Below are 13,312 nucleotides of genomic sequence, written 5' to 3' on the forward strand. Positions count from 1 at the left end.
CTTTGCTAAAGCTGTGAGTTCTAAAACTAAATCAGGAGGAACAAAAGTTTAATTGTTGATATGGCAAGAATTCCAAATGCAAGTAAAATTCAAACACTGATTCTTGTCACCTCCTTCAGAACAACGCCGGGCTGCGGGTTGCTTTTGTATTCACCGCCCATAACGTTACCAAGCCCAGCTTAACCAACTCCTCCGGCCAAGCGGAGCCCTTTGGAGGGTCCAAGATTTTTGAAAGACAATGCTTTGTAATGGTTCTGCCAATTCATACGCCACCATGATTGCATGGGAACGGACCCACGGGCAATAAACGCGGGCCGGCGTGTCAACCATCTTCCCATTGGGGACCCCATTCCACGGCCTGCGCAGCAGCTAAAGCCCGAAGGGCACAACTTCCGCACCCCCTCTTTTGCAACATTCTAGAAACAATCGCCGGAGCCATGCGGATTCAATTACCAAACGAATCGGTGATAGAGCCGGGGTGGAATCGTCTGCGTCATGGTGGGGAGCCCCTGTAATGGCCTTCCCAGCCTAGCGCCAGATGTTGACGTTGTTGTTACCCTCTCATTGGGGACGCATGAGCCGAACAAACCTCCCGTCAGATTTCTAATCCGACGACGGGGGTCCTGCCGGGCCATGTGGATTGTGTCGTCTAATATGCCGACCATGCACCTACGGCTGCTCTTTCGGATCGTGTCTTTCATGAGAAGCGGCAACACGCCCTAAGGCGCCAATTTTGAGGCGCTCATGAATATATGTTAAATCTGCCAGTCCCTGGTTGAATTCCAACCGCCGTTGACGACATCTCAAGGTTCTGGTTCCAGCGCTAGCGAATGAGATCACGCATGCGTCATTCCATTCCCCGGCTCATGACTCGGTACGGCCCGTCAATGATGATGCAGCCCGAAAATATTCGATTTGCGGGCAGAACTCCGCCTGCTTGGATTTGCCTCGGACGTCTGTGCTTCCTTGGCGAAATAAGCACCGGCTGACCCGAGGCTGAGTGTAGGGTGTCATTGTCTTTGGATTTCGTGTGCAGTGTTGAAATTTGTTGATCTCAGCACATTGTTTAGTTAGATGCAATTCTGTTGCCATCAATTTCGGTGTGGTGTTGGCGCACACAGTGCCGCATAGGTTGCCCTGCTTATAATTTGGTGTCGTACAGCAACTTCTTGTGCGCCATGATTGCTCACAACCAAGATCGGGGCTTCAACCTGACCAAGCAACGTGAAAGAAGCAAACAATCTAGGGCAAACACTACAACCATCACAGTCATCTCAAAGTCCAAGTAGCTTCAGAGCGAGAGCATCTTTCAGCGCTGCCTTTTCCCGCTACAGTTTGTGGTCGAGTGGGAAGATTGACCAGGTAGGAGTTTATTGGAGAATGAAGCTACCCAGCAACTCAATTCAAACAGCATTTAAATTAGATGCCCTTTGTAATAAACCACAAAGAGCGTCTTTCCAGTCGATTGCCATAAGTTAGGTACAATCGATCGTTCAACGTGACAGAGCCACAGTTCAAATAGAAGAAAGCCGTGGGTCAATCCGTATCCCTGTGACCCCTTGTCTCTTTCATTGTGTAGGCCATGTCCGAAACCTGCAGTCTCCTAAGTGTAATTAAAGTCCACCAGATGACCTTCTACAGCAGTGGCTGTGCAACCAGCTGTGCAAGTCGTGTAACCGCCAGGCTCTCCTCTGCAAGTTCCGCCACGAGCAAATGCACAATAAGTCTTGGATTGTAAAGGTTAGGTTGGCATTCAATAAAACAGGATTTTCTAGTCTCAAATATTCATGATTAATTGGCTTTCACTTGATCTTGAATGGCTCGCCGAGAGCTTGGATACATCGATATGTGAGTTTCTGACTCTAAACTTTTGGCTCCCGGGGTTGGCTCGCAGCAAGCCTGGTTAAGCTACAGCTTGTCTCTTCTCCGTGGGATTTTACGTGAACCAGACTTGCCGGGAGCTTCGGGTTTACCGCAAGGTCGTGTGGGAATGAGGAAACCGTTTTTGTGTGTCATTGAAGGATAGGGAAGCTAGTCTGCTAAGTAATACCCAAGCATGTGTCTCCTTCTCCGCAGCTTTACTTCCCTGTGACAAAAATACTTCGCGGTAGGTAATGCTCTTGCTGTTTCCTTCTTTGTGTACTATAGTGAGGAGATGAAGCTTGTAGCTTAGATGGTGGTGATTCCTTCATCCTTGGTCAAGATCAGCATGAGAGATACTTGAAAAATGTATCATCTGGTTGGTTGGGCAGTTATTTGTGGCTTCTTGAGTGGCCAGTTTACTTTGAAATGTACCTGCAGCTTGAAATGCACTCGGTGTAATAGATGTAGCGGACGGTTGCGAGCGCCGAGCGTTTTTTACTAACCTTGTCATGATGTTGTCAAGTTTCCTGTCTTCAGGGTCTTGATAGAGAAGACGAAGCAGTGTCCCCACCTGCCATCTTCCCAACTTCTTACGTTGTAATCTCGTTGTTCCTGTCAAGTCCTTAGAAACCATTTCAAGGGCATTCTGAAAAGCATTGTCAAATTGCTGCTACTATCACTTACCCTTGCCTATCAAATACCACGAACCATGTTTTTAGGTACGAGATTCTTCGGCACTTTGTTCTTGTTCACTAATATCTGCTTTGGAGTCACGTTATCAAAGCAGTCTGTTAACGCACCGATGGCCCCAGCCATCTCGGCTGAGATTTGGTCACGAGCCAGCCGGAGACACTGAACCGTAATGTGCTTGTCCGTCCACTTTCCTGATCTGGCCGTCTATTAAGCGACCTGGGCGCTCTAGGACGTGTCAGCCTCTTCTTCGCCAAACTTTGTCCAGCATTAGAATGCCGCCGCAGTCGTCAAGCACTTTGTTCCATCTTCAACCGCTTTGCAAGCTATTTTCTCTTGGCTGTAGGAGTTTGGTATCCTCAATCCACGGATCTTCAATCACCAAAGCCACCTGACCTTCTCAATCACTGTCAGAAAGGCAGAGTCATTGCTAACGACGAGATATTTCCTCTGGAAGAATCCGGCTGTCGCTAACGGAACCCCTTTCATCGCTGTAAAGGAATGCAGCCTCCCTGCGAAGTTAGACGACTATATAGATGTCATAGAGCCGACATTTCCTCAAGGTCTCTCTGCAAAGAGCCGACCGTTGTCGACAAGGTCAGATTTAGCCATCAATGACACGCCACTTAAAAGGAGCTCAATAGGGCTTTAGATTGCTTGTCTCAAATACGTCACCCCCAAATGCTTCAGATTGATCTACCATATCTCGGAAGGAGAGACTACAAGCCATCCAAATAACATATTCGACGTCTACCGAACATCTTGGAGAACTTGGCTGACAGAAGACTTTGACATGTTCTTCGTTCGATTAGAGCCACAACTCGTCGGGCGTTGTCCGGAAGTACAAGCCATCAGCGGGACTACTTTCAGATCGAGTTCAAAGATTTCCCTTTCAAAGCTGAACCTGCCTTAGATCTCGAATGCCCGATAGCACTTACTTATCTCTAGCCTGTCATAAAGATACCAGTGGATGATAATTTCGCACCACACTTAACGAATCACATGACAGCAGCTTCTGATGAGGTATACTGCGGAGCACTTGATCCCGTGTACCCTGTCTAGAACGAGAGTCCTTTAGACTGTGGCCTATTTACTGCGCCAAGTTTCATTTCTATGTCTTATGCCTGAAACGAGGGCAGCTTTCAGATCGTTATCTACAGAGACAGTGTCTCGAATATGGTATGTAGAGAAAGTGCATTACCAAGTCCCTCTGCAGTCCATAGACTAACATATTATAGGATAACTTTTCTAATTGTTCGCCCTTTTTCTTCAGAGCATCATGCCATCTCCATAGAATGGAGAGAATGCTAAGAGATAGAGTAATATATGCAACGAGTGCTGACGTGAACTAGCCAAAGCTAAGTCTTCAATGTCAGATGAGACTCTAGACGGATGCCATGTCGCACCATCAAACTATGGTTCATGATGGCAGTTAGTCGATTTTATCGACTTCTAAAGATGAATCCTTGTGTCGACCGTAACACAGGAACCAAAAGACGAGAATCACCAAAAACAAAAACATACAACACCAGGTACTCGCTGGTCGTCACCGACCCAACTCCTAATCCAGCCCTCACAGTCTTGCATTATGGATCGGAGGCGACCCGGGAGCGCGGCTTTGGGCAACCGAAACCTGCTGCCTCAGCGAAGGACCCATAACAGATAGGAAGAATAATCCGCCAAACCAAACCATATCAAACGGAAGCCTAACCGTTAGATATTAACCAAATTTCTATCTAAAGTTATACTTAGAGTTATATATAGTTATGAGGCTATAATAACCTTATTAGTTAATTAAAGGATATTTACCCTATCAAGCATAGTTAAATAATTTGCTATAACCTTAATAGCTTAGGAACTGCCTTGTGTTATGGCAGCCTTTCCTCCACGCTTGACGGCCACGCAGGGGGGTCCGGGGGTTGTGTCTCTCAGCTCCCATATTGAATGAACCCTCTTCACTCTACTTTTACATTTGGGCTATAGTAAACAGATAATATAGCGAAAGCCAAGTGGAAAGTAGCCCATCTCTCATGCCGTCTATCCGCTATCCTGGATAGATCAGACGGAGAAAAAAAAGCCATTTACTAAAGTCGGCAAAACCTCGTATTCACCTTCCCCTTAGCAGCACTCTTCCTCCCCACACCTCTGTCAGTGTTTCATAGCGAATGTTACATTGGCTCGTATACAAAACTCAAATTTTCATTACCTAATACTCGATAACAAAGCCGCCTGCTAGCTATTTCTACAAGCTAGGTCGTTGTAACATCTATTTCTTCCATACAATAGGTTAATCAATGTTGAAACAAGTATTGATAATAACAACAATAATAAAACACGAACGCAGTGGTTCTTCTTTCTGCAAATCGCGATGAGAAGCCTTAAAACTCTTCTAGGCTTTATCTGCATCGGTAGTCAAGCCAATTCTAAGAGACTATACTAGAACTCACTACCTAACTAGCTGTTACGAACTTACCAGTTGAGGTGCGGGCCAGCGTAGCAGTAGTACAGAACAGGGGACAATGAGAACGGACTGTTATTACTAAAGCTTTTGCTTATGCTACAGCAAATTTCCCTGACTTTATGCATGACATTGCACATATATAATTTTCGAATCTAGGTGCTGGATATCAATGTTCGAAAAGGAATAAAAGCGTATGTACAAAATATTCAAATCCAGAAAGGGGTGTAGAAACGGCAGTTGCGATCTCCCCACAAAGTAGGGCCTCGGCTAGAGCGATACTCCACATTTGGTATAGTCCCGTTCTATCAGGTATGATCAACCGCCCAGACTGTTACTGCCCGAGGCCACGGGGTAGAAAGAGATTAAGTCCGTAGTGTTAATACGAGGTAGTGAGCGGCTACTCCTGTGACACATCTTGGCCTCATGGGTCACGGCACCATCGACCTAAGCCTTTTGTAGATGAGGCAGGATAAACATGGATGGTTTTATGTTTTATGCGTAGTTAAAGTAGGCTGAGTAAATAAATCAGTAAGGACTCATGGCTACGTAAGAATTTGCAATAAATGTGATTTAAGAGACATCCTCCAACGTATCTTAACCCACTGACTGTTTTATTTCGTATTCTTAGTTGTCTTTCAACTTATCTTTTCCCACTTCTCGTCAAAACCCCTTTTTGTTTCTCTCTTCACTCGTTTCTCCCTCAGAATCCTTGCTAGGTTATCACCTACAGAGCAGACACATTCTGTTTAAACCGAGAGCGCGAATACTGATTTAACCGTTGCCTCCCTTCTCTCCTCGATCTTCACAAGGATCAAAGACCAAAATGAGGTTCGCACTGGCTCTTGTTGCTGCCGGCTTGGCCGCCGGAACAGACGCTCATCCCAGTCATCACCGTGGCGGCGCTACGGCGGCTCTTGACAAGCGCCGGATTGACCTTTCCAAGTACCGCATGGATCAAGTCTCAGCCTTTGTCAACGCAGAAACCGCCCATTCCTCGCCCATTGTACGCTCCCTGGTCAAGCGGGCTGATTACGTCCAGACCGCCATCGATGTCGTTAAGCGGGAGGCGCAGGGCGTCGAGTTCCGCGTCGTAGACGACCACTATGTCGGCTCAAATGGCGTTGCCCATGTCAACTTCAAGCAGATGGTCCATGGCCTCGATATTGATAACGCGAACTTCAACGTCAACATCGGCCCCAGTGGTGATGTCCTAAGCTACGCCAGCAGCTTCCATAAGGGAGCTCTACCATCCGAGTCGCCTTTCACGAAGCGTGCGTTCTCCAACCCCTACGATGCGCTTAACAGTTCTATCACCACCCTAGGCCTTCCCATCCAAGTTGGGCAGGTCTCCTCTCAGCCAAAGCTTAGTGCGGGCGCCCTCGAGACCTACACCCTCACCGGTGCAACGGGCTCTGTCGCCGACCCCGAGGTCCGCCTTGTTTACCTCGCCAAGGGTAACAACGATTTGAAGCTCACCTGGCGCGTCGAGACGAACACGGGTAACAACTGGTTGCGCTCCTACGTCGACGCCAGCAACACCAAAGACATCTACGGCGTCGTCGATTTCACCTCGGACTTTGCCAGCTACAACGTCCTGCCTTGGGGAGTAGCTGACCCTGCCGAGGGCGTCAGCCGCAATATCGAGAGTGATCCTTGGTTAATCAAGGCCTCGCCCTTTACCTGGCAGGGCGACGGCACCACAAATTACACAACGACGCGAGGAAATAACGTCGTCGTTGGTGCTAACCCCGATGGTTTAGCCGATGAGGACAACACGGCCTTCCTCGAACGCTTCCGACCAGAGTCGGCAGAGTTTGATTTTAACTTCCCCTACGACCCAGCAGCGGAAGATCCTAAGACGTACCTCAACGCTTCGATTGTTCAGGCCTTCTATACGATCAATCGTTATCACGACGTGCTCTATACCCTCGGCTTCAACGAAGCCGCTGGCAATTTCCAGACGAATAATAATGGCCGTGGTGGTCTCGACAACGACTCGGTCGTCGTCGACGTCCAGGACGGCGCCGGCTTTAACAATGCTAACTTCCAGACCCCCGCTGACGGCGAGATTCCTCGCATGCGCCTATTCCTCTTCGACCGCACTAATCCCATGCGTGACGCCGGGTTCGCTGCCGACATCGTCATACATGAGTACACTCACGGCGTCTCGGGCCGCCTGACAGGCGGACCTGCCATGATCGGGTGTCTCGGTAGCTTCGAGGCCGCTAGCATGAACGAGGGCTGGTCAGATTTCTTCGCCCTCGCCATCCTCACAAAGGCCAACGCAACGCGCGACACAGACATTGCTATCGGAAGCTGGTTGACCGGTGACTCGGCCAAGGGCATCCGCCTTTTCCCCTACTCGACGAGTCTCGAGCGCAACCCGCTTACTTGGGCTGCCATCATGGCTAAGGAGCGCCCCAGCACGAACGACGTCGGCTCCGTGTGGGCCAACACGCTCTACGAGATGATGTGGAATCTCATCGATAAGCATGGTGCCACGGCCGACGAAATCCCTGCCTTGGACGCCAAAGGAACACCCACGGCCGGCAAGTTCTTGGCTATGAAGATAGTCCTCGACGGTCTCGCCCTGCAAGGCTGCACGCCATCAACTTTTACCGCACGTGACTCAATTATTGACGCCGATAAGGTCCTTACCGGCGGTGATAATGAGTGCGAGATATGGCGTGCGTTTGCCCATCGTGGCCTGGGCGTCGACGCCGTTGAGGACCAGAGCCTCCCGGCCAGGGAAGGGAGATATCAAGATGGGTTTAAAATTCCTGCTCAATGCTGAAGCACCGCGGCTTTCCAATTGTAGGCAAAAACGTCCCGTTGGTAGTGGGCGCTTTCCAGTTTCCAGACCAGGCGGACAGGGTTACATTAGGGGCAAGATACCTATCTAAACTAAATACCAGTTGTTTTGCAAACAATAGAGGGGAAGAGCAGGGTTTAGAAATAATAAATTAGCAGTAAAGAGTTCTTAGAAAATAGACAGGTTAAATGGAGGGACTTCCAAGTTAGTAAAATGAAGTTAAGGTAGGTAGGTGAAAGACTCGAGAATATATAGGAAGTCTACACAACACCACTCTCGGCCACCGCCAACACTGTCACCAGCACCACTAGAGTGTCTAGCCCCGCACTTGACGCGCATCGCACTTTCTGACAAGAACTCCAGTGGGAGACATAGAGGCCCTAAGTGTAAAGGTTTAGGGAGCGGCTAAGGACCTGATCAGGGAAGGCTCAGGAATCATAGGTAGGTCTGGTCGTATTACTGTACTTCAGCTTGAAGGTCTCAAGCTGAACTGCTATCCTTACTCCTCTTGTAGAGAGGTGCACGCCACACTCGCCTTCCAGTAGCTGAGTGGTCGGCGCTGCTGACTAACTCCTTCAACTAAGAATATTATCTAGTTCTCTATTGATATTTATTCTCTCTCTCTCTATTCTCTGGGGGAGTGTATTTTTCTTTCTAAGATTTTTCTTTTCTCTCTATATCTATAGACCGCTGTCAAACGGCTATAGTCGTCGTTTATGTTTATGTTACGACCCGTTCGTTATGCCCAACAGTGGGTTAACAGACCCACCTAGGCTAGCGGCTATGCCGCCAGATATATGCAGGATATACGGAGGAATAATAGGTTACTTTCGAAACGGAAGAACTATCGTATAGGTTATGTAATAATGAGGAAGTAAGTACTTATACTAAGAATAGTAAGTATTTACGAGAAGTAGGGTAAGTGACACAGTTCTTCCTGCTAGCATGTGGCTACAGCAGGCAGAGATCGGAACCGTGATAAGAACAGAGATATGAATAGAATAGTTCGAAAGTCAAACAAACGGTCACAAGGCAACAAACAACGACAAATCGATAAGCGTAGGTATAAGCAGTTAGTTCTTCTATTGACTAAACCTACTGACTATGATGCTGTCGAGGGTGTCTCTTATACGGGTACGGCTAGCACGTTGAATGTCACGTGCCCCTGGTGACTGTTCCGTGGAACTATGACAGAGCGAAGGCTCGTCCTTGGTTTGGCGGAGAATCCTCAAAGTCATAGGAAGAGATTTGTGCGGATGGTTATTTAGAATTAGTCAGCCAGAAGTCATTGAGCATTACATTTTAGTAAAAGACGAGATTTAATGAGACAGACGTAGAGTTCTTTGACTAGATAATTTAGCAACTGACGTAATGGGGCGTCAAGCCATCGTGTCAAGGAGTTCCCTGCGCTGAATTACACTAATGACAAGACCGTGATTCCCGAAGGGAATTGTGCCGTCAGAACCATTGCATTATTACTAAGGATTTACTAAACTGATTCCTAACTAAGGCATACCGCTGCCCGACATCGCGGATTAACCCGACTGGCCAAGCGAAGCAAAATATTTCAGCCCTAACGGGCTTGTACGCTTTACTGAAGCACAAACACCTGGGATGTCACCAGGAAGCAAAAGAAATGCGCCGAGGGGGAATCGAACCCCCGGCTCCCCGACGCTGCTTGATGGCAACGGAGAATTTTACCACTAAACCATCGGCGCAAGTGATGATTCACGAATCCTTGTGGATACTTGGTTGCCGTAGTGGAGGCTGGAGCTACTCAAGAGCCCCAGAACTGCATATCCACCGGGCTAACATCACTGAAATTTGACATTGGGTAACCTCAAACAAGCTGGGTGTTAGGATTATAAGAAACATTTCATTTATTCGCTGATAGTAACTTGTATTGGTATAAGGATGGTCTATGTTGAATTTCAATTGCTACCTAGTCATAGGTCTAGGTCAGGGCACACACTGGACGTGATAAATCCACAGTAAACGCATCATTCGACTTGGTATGCAATAGGAGGTGCTATTTATTTCTCTAGTCTATTCCTTGAGAGTGTCATGATGGTGATGGTCTTGAAATAGCACCGTCTTTGCCGCCGCAGGCCTACACCTAAACGTATTAGCAATAGCCAGAGTGTCACAAATTGGGGATACCATAGATATTGAGATGGACTATGATATTATTCTTGGGTTATTATGCAGAAAAAGAAACATTCATCAGAAATATCTACTCGTAGTGAACACCGCACATGGATGAGAACTTAGCTTCATCTGGGTCGAGTTTCGGCACAAGATAGTTTTCAATTTTAGCAACCTCATGAACCTAAACAGCTTGGAGAGGAGCAATGACAGTCAAATATATAAAGACGTACACCAAGGCTTGAAGACGACGTGGTGAGTCGGCCAAAACATGAATCAACACACCCGTGATTGTTGCAGTAACCACTCCGCAGCCCAAGTCTTGTCCGTACGGCTGGACAGAGTCTTAATGCTAGCCCAACCGCGATTTCATGCTTTACGGGACAGTTGGACCTGCTTGACTTGATAGAAATCACTTGTACAGTAAACCTGTTGCCTTCACATTCATATCGTACCCTATTCTTCACTGTCATGTGTTTATAATGTGCCCTTTTCATCCCTATGATATCATCAACAATAACAAAGCTCTCCCACGATGCCTAAGATAATCCCCCTTAGTCACCCCGAACCCATGTTGCTTTGAGAAAGCCGCATCGGAAAATCTTACGCCATATTAACGAGACAGTAGTAGTGGGAATCCGAGTAGACGACCATTCTAAAAACTTGCATCCAGCTACAAATTATATCTAGAACATCTCAAGACTAATAATCCAAGGAAATGTATCACAGTCATCCCTGAGCTGTGGAGCTCATGGGCCCCGAGGGGTCCATGGAACTCCGAGGACGCCTTCACCGCAATGAAGACCCACTTTGATCACATTTAGTCAGGATTGGAAATGTCCCTTTCGCACTTCAAGTCCGAAAGCCGAGACGCGAGCCTCCATGCACCTTTACACGCCGGGTCAAACTTTTATAGTCGTCTCTCTCGTATTCCAGTATGCGGCTCTTCAGGGGCGGAGCGACCCGGACAAAGAGTCAAAGTTTGATCCGGGTACCCGCCGGGTACCCGGGATCAATGTGATGTTCAACGCTACATTTTAACTCTAAATCCCATCTCAGGGCCATCTCACCCTCCCACATGCAGGCTTCCACCACCCCCGTTCATACCGATTGACTTTTTGTATTCGTCCAATCAGCATTTTGCAGATACATCTCATCATGGCCTCCCTTTTCACTAGGGCCAGACTGGTCACCCTGTCCAAGTTCGTCGCCGGCACCGCCGTTGCCGTTCCCGCGGGCTTCCATCTGTGGACCCGCCAATGCGCGTTCGAAGAGTCCTTCTCGCCCGCCACTGATCCCATCTTCCAGCACCCAATCCTCAAGAAGGTGAACCCAAAGAACAACCCGGACTTCCATGACTGTTGCTTCCGTACCGTGCCATTCGATAAGATTCGCCCAGACCTGCTTGAAGATGCGCTGAACGGCGGATCGAAGCTCGTGGAGGCGTACTCGGCGGGCGTCTGGGGGCGATATGGTGAGTTGAGGACTTCTAGCGCCGTAGTTATGATACTAAGACTCAGCAGCGTTCACCATCCAGCGTAAACTCATGGAAAAGGCCAGGAAAATCGAGTCTAACGCGGGTGATATTTGGGATAAGGAGGGGCTGTTGAAGAGCACATACCCGATCGGTAAGGTCTTATCCAACCTACCCTCTACCTCATCGACTTACTGAACATCCTAGGCACAATCTTTGCTGATGACTTCGTCGTCGTCGACAAGAGCCCAAATACCATCATGCTCCGCGGCGGTCTGTCGCCCAGGGTAGCACCCGACGGCCCTCGCGAGATGGATACGTTTATCACGCTCACCACTGAGCTCGACCCCCAGACTCGAGTTGCCAAGTTCAAGCTCAAGTCCATGGTTCTCGACGGAGTAAGCGACGGCAAGGGGGTACCTCTTGGAGGGTTCGAGATCTTCCTGCATCAGCAATATGCCAAGTTCCTGGTGACGGCCGGCGTGGATCACTGCGTGGCATAAAAGCCCACCACTGAACGAGACTTCGAACCATCTCTCCTCATGACTGAATATGTATTAAATTCTGTATCATTACTGTATATTATACTAGAATGACCACGAGCGATCGTGGGAACAAAGAACGATCTTGTTCTATAATGGTATCATTGGGGGTTGGGTATCTGACACGCGAACGCTTTACCGAACATCGGCAATGAACTTGGGAACCACAAACTCCGCAGGCCCTCCGGTGAATGCCTCCGTTCCAAGCTGGTAGACTGCGAATGCAGTTAGTGCCTCGCTGGCCATCATTCCCGAAACAAGGACGCCACTTACCGAGCATGTACTGGTTATGCGCGGGGAACTGGTGCTGGTGAATCAGGTAATCGAAGAAGTGCTTCACATCCGCGTTGAAGTGCTGGATGGGCCCGTTGACCGGCAGGAAGCTGAACACCTTCATCTGGCCGCCGTGGTTATAGCCGAAATGGAGCTCCCACTGGTGCCCCGCAATCTCGATATGAGCAATGGGCGCCTTGGTCTCACTGATGGGCCACACGCCGCCCAGCTTCGCCAGCCTGTTTGCGCAGTTAGCCATTTCACCGATCCCCAACTTACTTTTTTATGGAAGGTTGTTCCAAAAAACTCACCAGATCATGACCTCGAACTCTCCGCTGCTGTTCGCATGCTCCCTATCCGGGTCCGTAAAGATGTCGAACGCGACGTTCGCCCGCACATCCCACGTGCTGTAGTGCCACTCTACCTCGGTAGGCAGAGAGGTGATCTCGCTAACCAGGCGGCGCTGGAACTGCCGGGCGCCGTAGACGTAGGACTTGACGTTGTGCTCGCCGCCCTGCCATTCCCAGTCCGTGGACCAAGCGATGCCGGGGATGCCGCATGCGCCGGGCGGGCACGGCCCGTCGTAGTGGGTGCGCTGTGAGCCGGAGGTCGCGCTGTCGCTGCCCCAGGTGTTGTTGTTGAGCTCGTAGCCGTCTACGGCATGATAACCCCACTTCTTGTCGATGGTGACAACGTGCTCGCGGCGTTCAGGCATGTTTGGCGGCGGTTGAGTTGGGCGAGGTTGTTGTTGGTCGTCCGAATCGTCGAACATGGAGGAGCATGAACAACCCATAATGTAAACCGAGTGTGGGGGGGTTAGTTGGAGTCGTTGGAGGTCGGAATACAAGATGGAACGAACTGCTGGTTGCTGCTAGTGCAGAATTGGGTTTAAACTTGGAGGATTAGGAAGGGATTTTGGGGGAAAAGGCCCCAATTCAAAGGTAGCTTGTCAGGGGTGGCCTCCTGGCAGTACTCGACTCAAGTACCCACTGCGTGCGTCAGCTCCGGTCGTACCAAGGCCATTAGGCTCTCTAAGCCGGTTGGCTGACGTC

The 13,312-nt window shown here is 49.0% G+C and overlaps 4 protein-coding genes across 4 annotated transcripts; 3 read left to right on the forward strand and 1 right to left on the reverse strand.

Annotated features, from left to right (window-relative positions):
- Positions 1-5,837: 5,837 nt before the first annotated feature.
- CTRU02_209042 (fungalysin metallopeptidase) lies at positions 5,838-7,808 on the forward strand (the record flags this gene model as incomplete). The annotated part of the gene is made up of 1 exon (XM_036726007.1): positions 5,838-7,808. One exon carries the CDS (start codon positions 5,838-5,840, stop codon positions 7,806-7,808), a length of 1,971 nt encoding a protein of 656 aa, XP_036582200.1.
- A 1,654-nt stretch (positions 7,809-9,462) lies between these two features.
- Positions 9,463-9,654, forward strand: CTRU02_209043 (uncharacterized protein; the record flags this gene model as incomplete). Its single annotated transcript, XM_070205197.1, has 1 exon — positions 9,463-9,654. The coding sequence occupies one exon, from the start codon at positions 9,463-9,465 to the stop codon at positions 9,652-9,654; it is 192 nt and encodes a 63-aa protein (XP_070061272.1).
- A 1,475-nt stretch (positions 9,655-11,129) lies between these two features.
- Positions 11,130-11,948, forward strand: CTRU02_209044 (uncharacterized protein; the record flags this gene model as incomplete). Its single annotated transcript, XM_036726006.1, has 3 exons — positions 11,130-11,445; positions 11,495-11,599; positions 11,632-11,948. 3 exons carry the CDS (start codon positions 11,130-11,132, stop codon positions 11,946-11,948), a joined length of 738 nt encoding a protein of 245 aa, XP_036582199.1.
- A 174-nt stretch (positions 11,949-12,122) lies between these two features.
- CTRU02_209045 (endoglucanase a precursor) lies at positions 12,123-12,975 on the reverse strand (the record flags this gene model as incomplete). The annotated part of the gene is made up of 3 exons (XM_036726005.2): positions 12,123-12,202; positions 12,261-12,499; positions 12,572-12,975. 3 exons carry the CDS (start codon positions 12,973-12,975, stop codon positions 12,123-12,125), a joined length of 723 nt encoding a protein of 240 aa, XP_036582198.2.
- Between the last annotated feature and the right edge of the window lie 337 nt (positions 12,976-13,312).

Source organism: Colletotrichum truncatum (genome assembly GCF_014235925.2).
Source record: "Colletotrichum truncatum strain CMES1059 chromosome Unknown Contig_0005, whole genome shotgun sequence".
Classification (NCBI taxonomy): domain Eukaryota; kingdom Fungi; phylum Ascomycota; class Sordariomycetes; order Glomerellales; family Glomerellaceae; genus Colletotrichum; species Colletotrichum truncatum.